The sequence below is a fragment of the Babylonia areolata genome, chromosome 22, assembly GCF_041734735.1.
Source record: "Babylonia areolata isolate BAREFJ2019XMU chromosome 22, ASM4173473v1, whole genome shotgun sequence".
Taxonomy (NCBI): Eukaryota; Metazoa; Mollusca; class Gastropoda; order Neogastropoda; family Buccinidae; genus Babylonia; species Babylonia areolata.
The window spans coordinates 20,194,865-20,209,864 of NC_134897.1; the positions used below are offsets into that span (position 1 = coordinate 20,194,865).

The window sequence follows — 15,000 nt, forward strand, 5'->3', positions numbered from 1 at the left end:
AATAAAAAGGTTGGAATGAGCAAAAGTGGAACTGCATCTCACACAAAAAAAGACAATGACTCAAAAAAAAAAAAAAATGTTTCATAATTATCACCGTTTGTGGACTAAACAAAACGATGGGTCGAGTTTCCTCAAAAGCATACTACGATTAAATGGACCAGAACGCAGATTTTACACAAACCAATAGAGACACCTTCGCGGCTTATCTCCCGCCTTTCTTTTTCTTCCCCTTCCTTTGAAACGCTGGGGTATATCTTAGGATTGGGTGGAATTTGAACAACATGACTCATCAGCATCCTTGCTTCTTCCTCAGTGTCCATTTGGTGAGTGAATGTACACTTACTGAGTGAAAGTGAGTTCCATTAATGCTTAGGTGTTTGCTTACTATTTGGCAAGTTAACTGGGTGGTTCATGGCGTTGATTTATTGGTTGGCTGGTCATCTGCTTATCGATGGAAGAACAATAAAAACAAATTACTGACAAACTTCAGGGGTGAAAAATAAAATCCTTCGCAAACACCACAAGCAAGAAAAAGACGCCAACAGCACTAGTAACGCGTGTTACGACAATATCTTCAAACCCATCCCAAGCCCCACAGCTGAGGATCAAATGTCAAGATCATGTATGATGCACCCTTCTGAGCCACGAGAAACCCTTTAAGATTCGCTTTGAAACCAGTTCAGCTATCACAACATCACGCTGCGAAATCTCTTGACAAAGTCTGTCAAGTCGTCAACTTGTGTTCCCTTGCCAGTGAATGTCAATGATAACCTAGATTCACTTCTCTACGACCTCCTGATCCACCCGTGGTGAGACGTTGAATGGGACGATCTTGCGCGGGGGAAAAGGAGCTGGGACTTCTGTTGTCAACGTGGCGAGCGAAGCAAACTATGACATTTTCTCGATAGCCATCAGTGGGAGCGTTGTTTGTTGACCTTACTGGTGGGTGATTTTGAAGACAGGTTCCCTGTTGCTGAAGACAGATACTGGCTGTTCTGTGCACGGACACTTTGGCCTCGCCCTTTGATGTGCACCAGTGGTGAAAGGACAGCTGGTTTTTTTCTCTCCTCGCAAAAAGCTTTTTAACAGACATGCAGGTGAATGAAGTGTATGTTCCACTGCACAACGTACGAGCTCGCTTCTCTCACCTACTAACATGGTTTATATTAAGCTGTCCTGGAGAGAATACCATTGCGCGTTAACAGGCTTGGGACTGTGCTTTTCTCAAGTAGAATAAACGACCTTTAAAAGGTTATTTTTCATGGGGGTGTGCAGTTTGTTGCGACATTTTCATTCAGCACATGAGGGAACGGTTTTGTTTGGGAGTTCTCTTGTTGTTTGTTTTTTAAAATCCATGTTTATGAACTTGTGTCTTTACACTTCAAGTTTCACCTGGGCGTCATTTTTTAAAATAACTTTTTATGTCTGCAGCAATGTTGGTGAGATGTTCACCGCAAAGCTTGACTGACAGAAAATTGCAAAAGCGATTGAAATTATCTTCGCATTATTTTTCATGGCTTTTTTGTTAACGACACATGCTCACAATCCTGTGGACACCATGTCTATTAATCCTTCGGGATTTTATGACAATAAGTGAAGTCGAGTCGAGCCATGCAACGCTTCTGCCGACAAAAGCAGCGTGATAAAATGGCTGTCATGTGAACGATACCTCCGAGACCGTTAAACTCGGTGTCAAAAGCAGGTTGCAGTGCTGGCAATTACGTTATATTCATTGCAAGTTGTCCTGGCAAACCTTACCATTTTATGTCATTAGTGATGGATAGTAGTAAAAATGTATGAAGATGTGATATCTGCAATGTACTCTTTCACTCCCTCATACACACACACACACACACACACACACATACACGGGCACACACATGCTTCAGTTTCAGTTTCAGTAGCTCAAGGAGGCGTCACTGCGTTCGGACAAATCCATATACGCTACACCACATCTGCCAAGCAGATGCCTGACCAGCAGCGTAACCCAACGCGCTTAGTCAGGCCTTGAAAAAAAAGAAAAGAAAAGAAAGGGGAATAAATAATAGATAAGCTTACATAAATAAATAAATAAATAAATAATAATTATAATATAAAAAAGGTAGTAGTAATAATAATAATAAAAAATAAATAAATAAATAAATAAGACAACAATGATGATAAATAAGCAAATAAATGTAAAACATGAAGACACACATTCACACATACACCCACACATGCATAAGAGATATGCACACGCATGCACAAAGACATAGACACACACGCACGTACCTTCATCCACATTCCTGAACATAATCTTCCCTTTTTAACATACCAGTGAACGCACCTTCCCCATCTTCCACATTCTTTCTTTCCCTTCTTTCAAAGCCCTGTGTTTAGCTTTGGGATCGGATAGGCTTTGAACAACATGACTCACTGCAGCATCATTTGCTTCGTCCCCACTACCCTTTCAGCGACTGAGTCAGTCAGTGTGGGAGTGCATCTGTTCACAGTCAATGAGCGAGTGAGCAAGTCTAAAATTGTGTTTAGTTGTCTGTCTTCTTGCTGCTTAGCTGGCTGGTTGGCTGGTTGGTTGGTTAGCTGTCTAATGGGAAACCAATGAAAGATTACAAAACATGCTTCATGGAGTGAAAATCTCTCATAGCCGTTGATTAAAAACATACTGACAGCGTTGATGACACGTGTTATGACAATTTCTTCAAACCCAACCCAGGCCTCTGAGCTAAGGCTCAAATGTCAAGATCATGTGCGATACAACTTCTGAGGCCAAATAACAAACCCTTAAAGATTTGCTCTGAAAGTAGCTCAGCTATCAAACATCATGCTGCGAAATGTCTTACAAAATCTGTCCTCGACAACTTGTATTTCCTTGCACTTGTAAGTCAGCGATAACCCGGATTCACGTCTCCACGACCCAGTGATTCACCAACCAAGGGTGAGACAGTGAACGGATCGTTCTTGCTCGAGGGAGACTTCTTTTGTAAGCGTGGCGCGCGAATGCGAACTATGACATATTCTTGATAACCATCAGTTGGGGCGTTGTTTGTTGACCTCACTGGTGGGTGATTTTGAAGACAGGTTCTCTGTTGTCAAAGAAAGACACTAGCTGTTCTGTGCACGGGCACTTTGGCCTCAACCATTTGACGTGCACCAGCAGGGAAAGGACAGCTGTTTCTTTTCGCGGAAAGCTTTTTTAACAGACTTGCTAGCGACTCCTGCTTTACAGTTGATCGCGCAAGTTACAGACCGAGTCTCTGTGTCACTAGCACTGTTTATTTTCGGCTGTTCCATATGCGGAAGATGGCAGTCGATGAGCGTGCTCTTTCTGGTTACACTAAATGACTTTTAAATGTATTTTTCATAAGGTGCGTTTGGTGCATTACGTTATTTACATCCAGTTCATCAGGAAACGTTTCTTGTATGTGTGTCCCCCCCCACCCGCCCCCTCCACCTCCACCCCCTATCCATTTGGAAAGACTTTCTAGGCAAAACATGTTCAGAGTTTAAGAACGGCGTCTTTTCATCACTTCCCCCTTCATCTTCCAGCCGTCCAACCTTGCATTTTAATTCTGGGTGGAAATTGCTGTTGCTGTTTTTCAGAGCTACTCGTGCTTGTTATTTATACTGCCCTAAAATCAAATGCAAATGCTTCAGCAGTGTGACAGTTAAGCAAATTATATTTCACTATGATTTGATGAAACCTTACTGCACGAAAGTGTGTCATCACAAGTGACTGAGAACGTTGATTTGTTTTACTTTTCGCATTGACTAGCAGTTGTTTCTCTTGTTAGATTAACGTCTTCTGTTTTTACAAAGTCCACTGAGTATTTTTTCTGCAATTGTACTTTAACATGTATTTCAAACTCCACCCTACTACCCAGTTCCCCCCCCAACTTACCATTCATTCCCCTCCCCCTTCTCTCATAAACCATAATACTCAAATGTAAATATCAGAATTATAACAAAATGTCTACAGTCATCAGTATGACAGGTCATTTAATTGAACAAATTCCTCTTCCTTGTGCTTCTAAAGCTACGTTCACATCAAGCCTAGCCAGTTGCTGCTAGCCAGTCGCAGTCAGCCTGACACAGCAACACACTTCAGCCAGACGCAGCCAGTTGCTGTCAGCTTCGGTACTCTCCAGACGGAAGAAACTATTATTATTGGGATTCACGCGCCTGGTTTTGTTGAAGAGTTCAGTCCCTTGGACCAGCCATCCGTCTCATTTGTGTGGACGCCACAAAAAATTAATAAATAGATAAATGAATAAATAAATAAATAAATGAATGAAAAACAAAACGAAACAAATAAACCGTCAGAAGCTGACTGGGTTGAGTGTGAACGTAGCCTTACCCGAAAGGAAGAAATTCCTGGAAAAGCGAGACTCATCCTTGCTCAAGCATTCGGTAAAACCAATTGTACAACGCAATCTATAACCCAATATGATAATCAATAATCACATTACATCTTTAAACACACACAAACACACGCATAGATAGATAGATAGATAGATATAGCACAAAACAGAACCTAGAAAATCTGGGGAAAATTGGAGATCAGAGATATATGTGTACCAGTATCACAGTCTTTCTGTCAAGAAAGATTAGTTATTGGTTTGTTTGCTTGTTTATTTACTTACTTACGTACTTATTACGTATTCATTAATTGTTTGTTTATTTAAAATTGTATTTTGTCTATAAAAATTCAATACCGCAAAATAAACAAACATGTAAACACTTCCAAAACTATGTGCAATACGTCCGACAAAACAGAATGGCTTAAAAAAAAAAATTTAAAAAAGAGAAAAAAAAAAAAAATTATCCACTGATGTCATAGCGCCTGTTCTGTCCTTGAGTACAGAAATCAAAAACCCATGCTTGCTGACAGTTGAAAGTTTTGGAACTCTTTGTGTACTATTCCCGTTCAATGACCGCATGAGTCAAGACGTCAATGCTTTCCCTAGCTGGATGATTTCTTGTTTACAAGAGATGTGGCGCGTATGCGTGCGTGCGTGCGTGTGTGTGTGTGTGTGTGTGTGTGTGTGTGTGTGTGTGTGTGTGTGTGTGTGTGTGTGTGTGTTCGCACGTGTTCGCGTTCGTGTGTGTGTGTGTGTGTGTGTGTGTGTGTGTGTGTTCGCACGTGTTCGCGTTCGTGTGTGTGTGTGTTTGTGTGTGCGTGTGTGTTGTTTATTATACAGCGGTCACAACCCATCAAACAAACACATGTAAGGACGGAAAAGGGTATGTTTGTCGTAACAACTCAACTTCTGCGTCAGGCAGACAGAGTAAGTGAGAGACAGAGACAGAGGTAGACGGACATAGAAATGTCATGATAATTTCTGCTTCCAGGGATATGATGTTATGGTCAAATGAAGTTCTACATATTTCTTTCCTGTCTCTTTCTTTCTTCTTTCTTTTTAATTTCCGGTTTCTTTTTTTTGTTTGTTTCTTTTTCTTTTTTCGCTGCAAATAATTATGCATCAGTTCTTTCCCCATGAGCAGAACAGATTTTCTTTCTCAGAAAAAAAAGTACCGAGCACAGCTTTCAGTTCTGATTATCATTTGTCCGTTCAACTGCTCGCGGAAAAAAAACAGAAGGTTCGACAATACTCCTAACTACAGGACCTTCCTGTTTCACATTCCTACATTATAGCAATTCTGGTCAGTAACCAGAGTGGACATAGTTTCCAGTTCTTAGTTCTCTCACATAGACAGATTTGAGAAGGCTGGAGGGGGGCGAGGAGGTCCAGGATCATAGGATGGAGTGGGGGGGGGGGGAGGAAGACAAAAGCAGAGTGCTGTCCCCTGACAATAACGAGCGAAATACCACCAGCGACGTCACGTCCCACCTCTGACCGATAACCTCCATGTAATTACCTGCCCTTGGCGCTCTCCTTTGCAACCCCACCCCTAACCTCCACCCCGTGCCTCATCCCCTGATACAACGGGGCACCTAATCAACACACACACACACACACACACACACACACACACTTGCCTCTCGCACGTGGACACTGTCTGCCATTATTACACATCTTTTTTCTTCTTCCTCTTCACCGCTGTTGCCCCCCCTCACTCGACTCCTATCGCCAAGCTGTAGCAAGAGAATCTCCTAACATTTTCTTTCAGGGTATTATGCTTACGTGTCTCTCGGCGATTTCGGGGCTGGATTGGGGGTTCACATTGCCCGTGAGCTCCGGACAGGAGACTTTGTTATCTGGGTTGTAGGTTACGCACGTAAACGTCGGGTGTTTTTTTGCACGTGCGAACGGATTTTCCACATTGTCTTTTCTTTTCTTCTTTTCTTAGCTGGGCTCACAAGAAGCGCGCGCTCAGAGAGAGAGAGAGAGAGAGAGAGAGAGGATGATGAGGCATTGTTGGGAACTCTCTTGGTTTATTTGTGGTTTGTTTCGGTTTGTTTTTTCTATATTCATGTAAGTGGAACTTTGTGTGCTCGTGAGAAACGGAAGGTGTGTGTGTGTGTGTGTGTGTGTGTGTGTGTGTGTGTGTGTGTGTGTGTGTGTGTGTGTGTGTGTGTGTGTGTGTGTGTGTGTGTATGCGTGCGTGAATGGCAGTGGACAGAAGTGAAGGAGAGACAATGACAATTATATTGTCCATTCAGCAGTGATGCCCTTCTCATAACAGGGACATTACAAACAATCGTAAGCACAATTCTAGGAACTCAAAACACCCATCTCTCACCACAATCAAACCTCTCCGCATCACCAAACACAAGCGTGCACACAATAAACAAGTAAAACATACATGTACCCGCAAGCAAAAAAAAAAACGTATATGTACATGCACACACAAACAACACACACAAACTACCCCCCCCCTCCACCCTCTAATCCCACCCCCGTACCCCTCCCTCCCCCCAGCCTCTTCCCAAACGCAAAATGGAAAACTGACAATCTTGAAGATTCGATCATCCGCATTGAATCACTGTGTCACTGTCACCAAATCCATTCAGTCAAATTCCTTGTCAAACTCGTGCAGTATTTTTTTCTCTCTCTCTCTCTCTTTAGTAATGAAAACGTGGTGCAACATCTGGTCAAATACACTGGGCAAGCACTGCAGGTTGGAAGAAAAGAAACTAGATTCAGCGACAGTGAAGAGAGCGAGAGACAAATAGAGAGAGAGAGGGGTGGGTGGGACTGGGTCACGGAGGACGATGCAGAAAATGAGAATACGAGAAGGAGCAGCCCAGTTTTACTCAAAGCCAGAAAACACCTTCCATCACCGCTTTCTATCCTCTCCCCTCCTCCCCACACCCCCCCCCCCCTCCACCCCATCATCACCCTCTCCCTTCTTTTCCAGATGAGACCCCACCCTCTCTCATTACAGGGCCATGAAAGTAAAGAGCACACAGCACACACACACACACACACACACACATGCATCTTGATATCCTCCGCTCTGCCAAACGTTTAAAACACCCCTTCACGTAATCCGAATCCTCGCGCCATGAAACGAAAACACACCCAAACCTGCCTCTCAGAAAAATCTGTCTGACGCAAAAACTCCCTGAGAGCACCAAGTGCTTGTGGGGGCAGGTTTTATCACGGGTGTCACCGGCATCGGGGACAACCGAAACTTGTTTGGCTCTCTTTCACGCCATGCGCTGCGCCCTTTACTTTTTTCCCACCCTTTTCCCAGCGTTAATTATCATCAACGTCGGGTTCCAGTCAGATTCCGATTGACGGGTTGGACTGTTTAACACTCGATTTATGAGGTGTGTGTGTGTGTGTGTGTGTGTGTGTGTGTGTGTGTGTGTGTGTGTGTGCTTATTTGTTTAGTTGGTTAGTTGGTGTGTTTTTTTGTGTGTGTGCATATGCGTGCGTACACGCCTTTCAGACTGTCCGTCTATCTGTCATGGACTGCCATAGAAGCCTTCATTTATTAAAGCAATCCAAGCCGGCCCACTGACAATCGGCAAAACTCAGTGCAGTGTCAGACAAATCTATTGCTGAAGTCAACGTTGTGATGATGTTTCGGCTTTGTTTCAAAATTTTAATTATTTTAATTATTTACTTCCAACTGGTACTGCACTGGCCTCAGACATGGTACTGTTGTCGTGTGTGTGTGTGTGTGTGTGTGTGTGTGTGTGTGTGTGTGTGTGTGTGTGTGTGTGTGTGTGTAGTACGCGCGCGCGCGCGAGCTAGCGTTTAAGAACTGGTTCCTTATTCAAATGTTGGAACTCTACCTCATGCTTCAAGCCATCCACGCTACTGTCCCCCCTGAAGCCTCAAAGGGATCGCCTTGCTTTTGGAGAAGGCACGCATCTGGGCCTTTTAAACCCCTTTGTTTCCGCACACTGCCTTCCTTTGTTCTTGGCTTTAAAGCAGTTGGGACTTTGGATGTTGTTTTCTTCATTGCTTCATGTTGCCGGGTTTTTTTTTCCGCCCTTGCTCTCGCCTTCAGTTGCAAACACAGCTTGGACTTTTTCGCGATCGACGTGTGTGTCTGTGTGTGTCTGTGTGTGTCTGTGTCTCTGTGTGTGTTCTTTCGTTTTACGTTTATTCACAATGTGTGATTTTAGACGGGTGAAAAAATAAGACTCCTTGTATAAGAAAGCGAGAATATAATGTAAACTGCAAACCAACAAGACAAATATTAGAACAAATGCCCAATTTCAGTGTGAAGCGATTAAAAAATAATGATAATAAACTGTCAACACATTCAAACAAAAAGTTTCAAAGCCTCGCATTCAAAAAGAAATAATATTAAATTTTAAAAAAAAATCAGTATCATGTGTATTCGAAAGTCCCAAACAGTAACATATGACGCATCCTTCTCGTCAGAATGTGTGTGCGACCAGTTCTGAGACAAAATTTCAACCTTTTAGTTTTACTGGCTAAGCTGTGAAAATCGTTGTTGAGAATGCAACAACCAACAAGTTTTCATTTCTTCTTCTTCTGCGTTCGTGGGCTGCTACTCTCATGTTCACTCGCATGTGCACGAGCGGGCTTTTACGTGTATGACCATTTTTACCCCGCCATGTCGGAAGCCATACTCCGTTTTCGGGGGTGTGCATGCTGAATATGTTCTTGTTTCCATAACCCACAGAACGCTGGCATAGATTACAGGATCTTTAACGTGCGTACTTGATCTTCTGCTTGCGTATACACAGGAAGGGTGTTCAGGCACTAGCAGGTCTACACATAATTATGTTGACCTGGGAGATCGGAAAAATCTCCACCCTTTACCCACCAGGCACCGTTACCGAGATTCGAACCCGGGACCCTCAGATTGAAAGTCCAACGCTTTAACCACTCGGCTATTGCGCCCATCAAGTTTTGTTTTCGTTGTGTTGCGTAGAGTTCAGTTTAACAACCCGCTGCCTGACGCCCTTTAGGTCGAGTTGTTCGGGGTTTGGGTCTTGGTTGGTTCGGTGAAGGGTTCGTTGTTCGAGGGAGTGAGTCGTGGATGTCTCGTCTTAGTGGAAGGTCCGTCTGGCGTACCAAGGAGGGGGGGGGGGGGGGGGTATGTGTGTGTGTGTGTGTGTGTGTAAGGTGGAGGACAGGGTGGAGGGGGGCAGGGGTCCTGGTTTTCAAAACGGGGAGCGAAGTTCCAAGGAGGTTGAACTTCTGGCTGTTCTTCTGGTGTTCCGAGGTGGGGGGTGCTCAGGGGGAGAGGGGGGCCGGGGGGACGGGAGGGCTAAAGCCTGTTCAATTACTTTCCCTGCTCCATCTAAAATAATAAAATACCCCTCTTGTACATGGCATTAGTCCTATTATGCCAGCTCATGCTCTCAAACCTCCTCCCCCCCCCCACACACACACCATCACCACCACACCTCGGTTCGTTCAGTGGCAGTCCCCAGTGCTGGGGCAGTTCACAGAGACCAATCAGCGCCACATCGCCTTTCGCTTGACCCTCGCGCCAGCCTTCAGAGGACAGAGTGCACGCACTGTCGCACGGAGTCATGATTCGCGGACCGGGGTGTTTCAAAGGCGCCTGTTTCAAGTCAAGCTAACAGAGGACTGGCTCATGATCCTACTTTTCGGACTTTTAATCATTTCTTTGTCGTGGAGACGGACTGAGTGACCGTACCCCAACCCCTAACCCCTACTCGCCCCCACCACTACTACCTCATTTCTTTTTTTCTTTTTTTCTCTACACCTCCGCCCGCTTCAATGTCCTGGTGACTGCTATTCTCCTCCACCAACGGTCCACATGAAGGAATGGATATTTTTCTTCCTTTTGCACACACGCGCGCGCTTCGAGAGAGAGAGAGAGAGAGAGAGAGAGAGAGATAGACAGACAGAAGTGGAGACAGAGAAAAAGGAATCAGAATTTGGTTGCGAGGGGGAGAGAGAGGGAGAAAGAGAGACGGGTGGGGGGCGGTGATGGCGATGGGGGAAGGGGGGGGGGGTTGTCAGTCAGACAGATTGGACAAATTCATTGTCGCGAAGAAAATAAAAGAAAGAAAACAACGAAAAACACAGAGAAGACGCTGACTCCAAAAGAATTACAAGCAGAAGAAGAAGGAGGAGGAGGAGAAGGAGAAGAAGAAGAAGAAGAAAGTAGCAGTGTAACAACAAACAAACAAAAAATGACAAGAGACGCATGGCTCTCACAGCTTGACCTTACCAGCAGATCACCATCACCACCACACCCCCAACACACTTAAAGTAACCCCACACCCTTACCCAACCACCTCACACCCACACATACCCCCCCTCCCCCCGCCTTCCCTCCTCCCAACCCGAACTAAAGACCCAACTCACCTTCCACACCACAGGTGCCACCACCGCCCCCTCCGCTGACCCCGTGCAGCAGGCCCGGGTGGTGGTGTGCCGTGGCGATGTCCAGGTGCGCGGGGAGTGCCGACCTCTTGTATACCACGTGCGGGTGGGGCGCCTGGGGGTCCGAGCCCCGCACGTGGCCCTTGAGGGGCTCGATCAGGAACTGCTCCCCCTCCGTGTGGAAAAACCCCATCTGGGGGAAAAAAAACAACAAAAAACAACCATAGCATAATGTATGATATGTGGTTGGTTGGTTGGTGTTGTGAAAGCAATGACGATGAGGACAACAACTGACGTCAACAATCAAACAGAAACAAAGAGAAACAAAGAAAAAAGTGCGCGCGCGCACACACACACACACACACACACATTAATTATACCATCACTCAAGGGGTCCCTTGGACTTCGGTCAACGGAGGTATATATATATTCAGAAAAAGAGAGAGAGAGAGAAAAAAAAACACGAAGAAAAAGAAGATGAAAAAAGAACATTAGAAAGAAAAGGGAATGTACAAAAAAAAAAAAAAAGCAACAATAGAAAGAAAGGAACACAAAAAAGAAAAGAAAAAGCTAAACACGTCTGCTGCAGTGAACAGGAAGTTTGTAATGTTCAGAGTTATCAGGATATTTCAAACATATCTTTTATTCAGTCTTAAAAAAATCAAAAAAACAACAACAACAAAAACCAAAAAAACAAACAAAACAACAACAACAACAAAAAAAACCCTGACGTCTCTGAAGCGGGAGAATTTTACTTCCTTGATTGCAGAAAGTCCCAGCAAAATAAGTGTTTGCCTACTTGTAATGATGAATTCTAAAAACTTTTTTTTTTTTTTAATGTATATGTCAATTTTAGTGAGCTTCGTCACGTGAGCCGCACTCGCTCTTGTGGAAAAAAAAACAACAGCTCACTCAGCCGTGCAGCGGACATGAACTGAATCGTGGATTATATAAACAAACATGTTCGGTAACTGTTCATGTTGTTCAATGTGCAGTGTTCTTGGCGTAGTTAAGATTTCGTTTCACACCCCTTTAAATTAAATTAAAGGCGTCGACAGTCAAAGTGAACACGGTGGTCTTCAAACTATCTCAAAACGGCTGCCCAACGAGAAAGGCGCACACCTTTGAGAAGGCAGATGGTTGCCCGTTTGATTGATTTTTTTTTTTTATCTCGCCCCTAACCCCTTTCCCCTCCCCTCCTCCCCCCCCCCCCCCCCCCATTCCCGGGTCCCTCCCTACAGTGTTGTCATTTGGATCAAAACTGTTTCCGAGGTTAATGTTTGCTTATTCTGTACAAGTACACATGACATGATGGGTGCAAGCGTTGTCTGTCCAAAGATAAGTTTGAGGAAGAAAAAAAAAAAAAAAAAAAAAGTGAATCCCCCCCCCCCCCCCCCCCCCGCTGTGTATCATCAGGGATTCCCTTTGGATCTTCGTGACTGGAGAATACACGGCATGGTTATACTATTCGTTTGCTACACAGAGGCAGCAAGAGAGAGAGAGAGGGGAATGGATAATACTCGAGGCGTGTGTCTGCACTTCAAACGATTTTTTTCTCTCTCAAATAATTAATGTGCTGAGTGAGTGAAAGGACTACGATACGTACCAACAGCAACACGGTCTGTCGACGTAATTCAGTACCACGGGAAAATAGCAAACCTTCCGTCCCCCTCCCTCCATTCTATCCCGCCCCTGTTGCTCCACCGACCCCCCCCCCCCCCCCACACACACACATATCCCCGAAAATAGTTCACCAACACTACCAACTCACGTTTTTTTTTTTAAACTGAGAAAAGAAGCAAAAAAGGCAACAGAAAAGCTATCAGAACTTTACCCTTTGCCCCCAGAACTGTATCAAATCTAGAATAAGGATTCACTTGGTCATATTACACCACACGTCTGGTATCAAAGGCGCCATCTAGCGGCGGACATGGTGGCGACAACGGCGCGCGAAAGGGCAGCAACTCTGCTGTAGTCAAGTCGGCGGGCGACGTGACGAGACGGGTAAATAAGTGAGGGGACTTTTCTCATCGACCCGTGAAATGAGAGCCACTCACAGTCACAGCTCCCATTATCTGCGGGACAGTCATGACGTGTTTTTTTCCCCTCTGACACTGAGGGTGGTGGGACAGACAGTAATCTTCCTTCCCCATGTCCTTTCCCTCCGCCCCCCTTTCCTCTCCCCCCCCCCCCCTCTCTCTCTCTCTCTCCTCCGCACCCCTCCCCCTCCCGCCCTGCAGATCAGATGAGTTGATACGTGGTCAATGGTAGCGCTACCTTTCTAACCCCCCCCCCCCCCCCCCGCCCCCCTAACCCCTCCAACTCCACCTTCCACTTACATCTTTTCTCTTTTCCTTTCTGATCTGTCTCCAAATGTGTAGAACTGAGACAGAACAGGCGAACAAATAGCGCTCAATTGATTCCTACGTATAAGACGTACACGCCAGAAATAAACAGGAACTCACGTGCAATGCACTCCTTGTTTCTCTCATTGCTACCCGATAATAATAATAATAATAATAATGATGATGATGATGATGATGATGATATCTATACAGCCTTGATTTTGCTAAATTCATTAAAGAAGGTTTTAATGTGTTTCGTTAGGAGCCAGTTTCAGTCCGGATTCTTTGCCACTTATGCCTTAACTGTACTTGTTGAATAGGAATTAGAACAATGACTTGTGTTCATCTTGACACCGCATCCCGTACATATCCATTTGTAATTGCATGATCATATATATTTTTTTTTATATGTCTTTGTTCTCTTGTATATATCAAACCAATCCCAGTATTACTGGCAAATGGGTGCTAAAATAACTTGCAAATTTTTGTGTATTTTATTTTGTTACACCATGTCATTGTCACTGCTATGCTCCAGCTAACCCCCCAGTTCCCAGTTCAGGCTACTAGTCAGATACAGATACGTATTGTAAATCTAAGTTGTGATTTGTGCATTTGTCTATTCCTATTGCATTGTACCAGACTGATGATTACATTTGGCCTTTTATTTCATTTTATTTTCCCCCCATTTGTATTATCCCCCCTTTTGTTTCTTCTTTTTAAAATTATCTTCGCTCTTCCTCTGTGGCCGTCATCCTGTTATTGTCATGTTTCCTTGTTTCTCTATGACTCAAAAGAGTTAACTCACTCAGTACGGCCAGTCCTCTCTTCTCCTCTACACAGACCCCTCGGATGTCCAGTGGGTGTCTGAATGACCCAACCTTTAGCTTCCGTCGTCAGAATTGTGGTATTCTTTGTCAACATTCACCTCTTCAGTATAAGAGCCTTCTGCTTGCAATATTTTGACGATGGTAATTGGGGTGAAACGCTGTTAACGTCGTCTCTTTCGCCGTTCGTATGGAGAGAGTTAATGGGAATAAACAAACTCTGAAACTCTGAATCTTGTGCAGAGAAAAATCAAGGCCCTATCTTCATTGCTTCCAACCCAAAGGCATACAGTGACTACATGCAGCTCTGAACATTGATCGCTCGAAAGCCTGCTGTTTCGCACCTAACTCCCTGTCTCCTCTCTACAGACACTAATTAATTCAAAATAAACGTTGTCTTTCTTGCGTAAGTCGGATTTAATTCAACGGTTAAAACACTCCTGTGACGTATGGAAATTAGACTCCTTGACAGTATGACAACACACACACACACACACACACACACACACACACACACAAAGAAGCTAGTTTGAAGATAGCAACAGCTTTGAATACACATTGCTGTCATTGTTGACTGTGTGTTTTTTGTGCACGCAACCCTTCTCCCCCCTCCACACACACACACACACACACACACAAGGCGATAGTAATAGCAACAACATACTTATCAATATCACCAACATTACAGCATCTGCAACACCTGCTACTTCCGATTTTATTACAACCCTTTAAAAATCGAAAAACGCAAAACAGCTCTCCTACCTACCCCCCCCCCCCACACACACACCCCCCCCTTCCCCTCCTCCCTCTCCGCATCACCTCCAACCTAAGATCTTATGTAAATGTTTTGTCCCTGGCCAAATCGTCTCAAGTTTTCCGGCCAAAATAAAAACTAAATAAATAAATTTTGAAAAAAAAAAAGAAAAAGAAAAAAGAAAAAAAGAAAGATTGGCAACGTCACTACATCAACAGTAACAACAACCACGAACCAAAAAAAAAAAAAATTCAAACACAACAACAACAACAACAACAACAACTTCAATCACACAAGCCAACAGAAAATATGGTCAATTAACAAAG

At 44.2% G+C, this 15,000-nt stretch overlaps 1 protein-coding gene across 2 annotated transcripts in view; it reads right to left on the minus strand.

Moving 5' to 3' along the window:
- LOC143297419 (A disintegrin and metalloproteinase with thrombospondin motifs 6-like) overlaps positions 1 to 15,000 on the minus strand; it is a 262,496-nt gene that overhangs the window by 48,588 nt on the left and 198,908 nt on the right. For both annotated transcript variants that reach the window (XM_076609766.1, XM_076609765.1), the window contains one exon: positions 10,734 to 10,944. In XM_076609766.1, the coding sequence (XP_076465881.1) occupies positions 10,734 to 10,944 (211 nt within the window). The remainder of the gene's footprint in view (positions 1 to 10,733; positions 10,945 to 15,000) is intronic.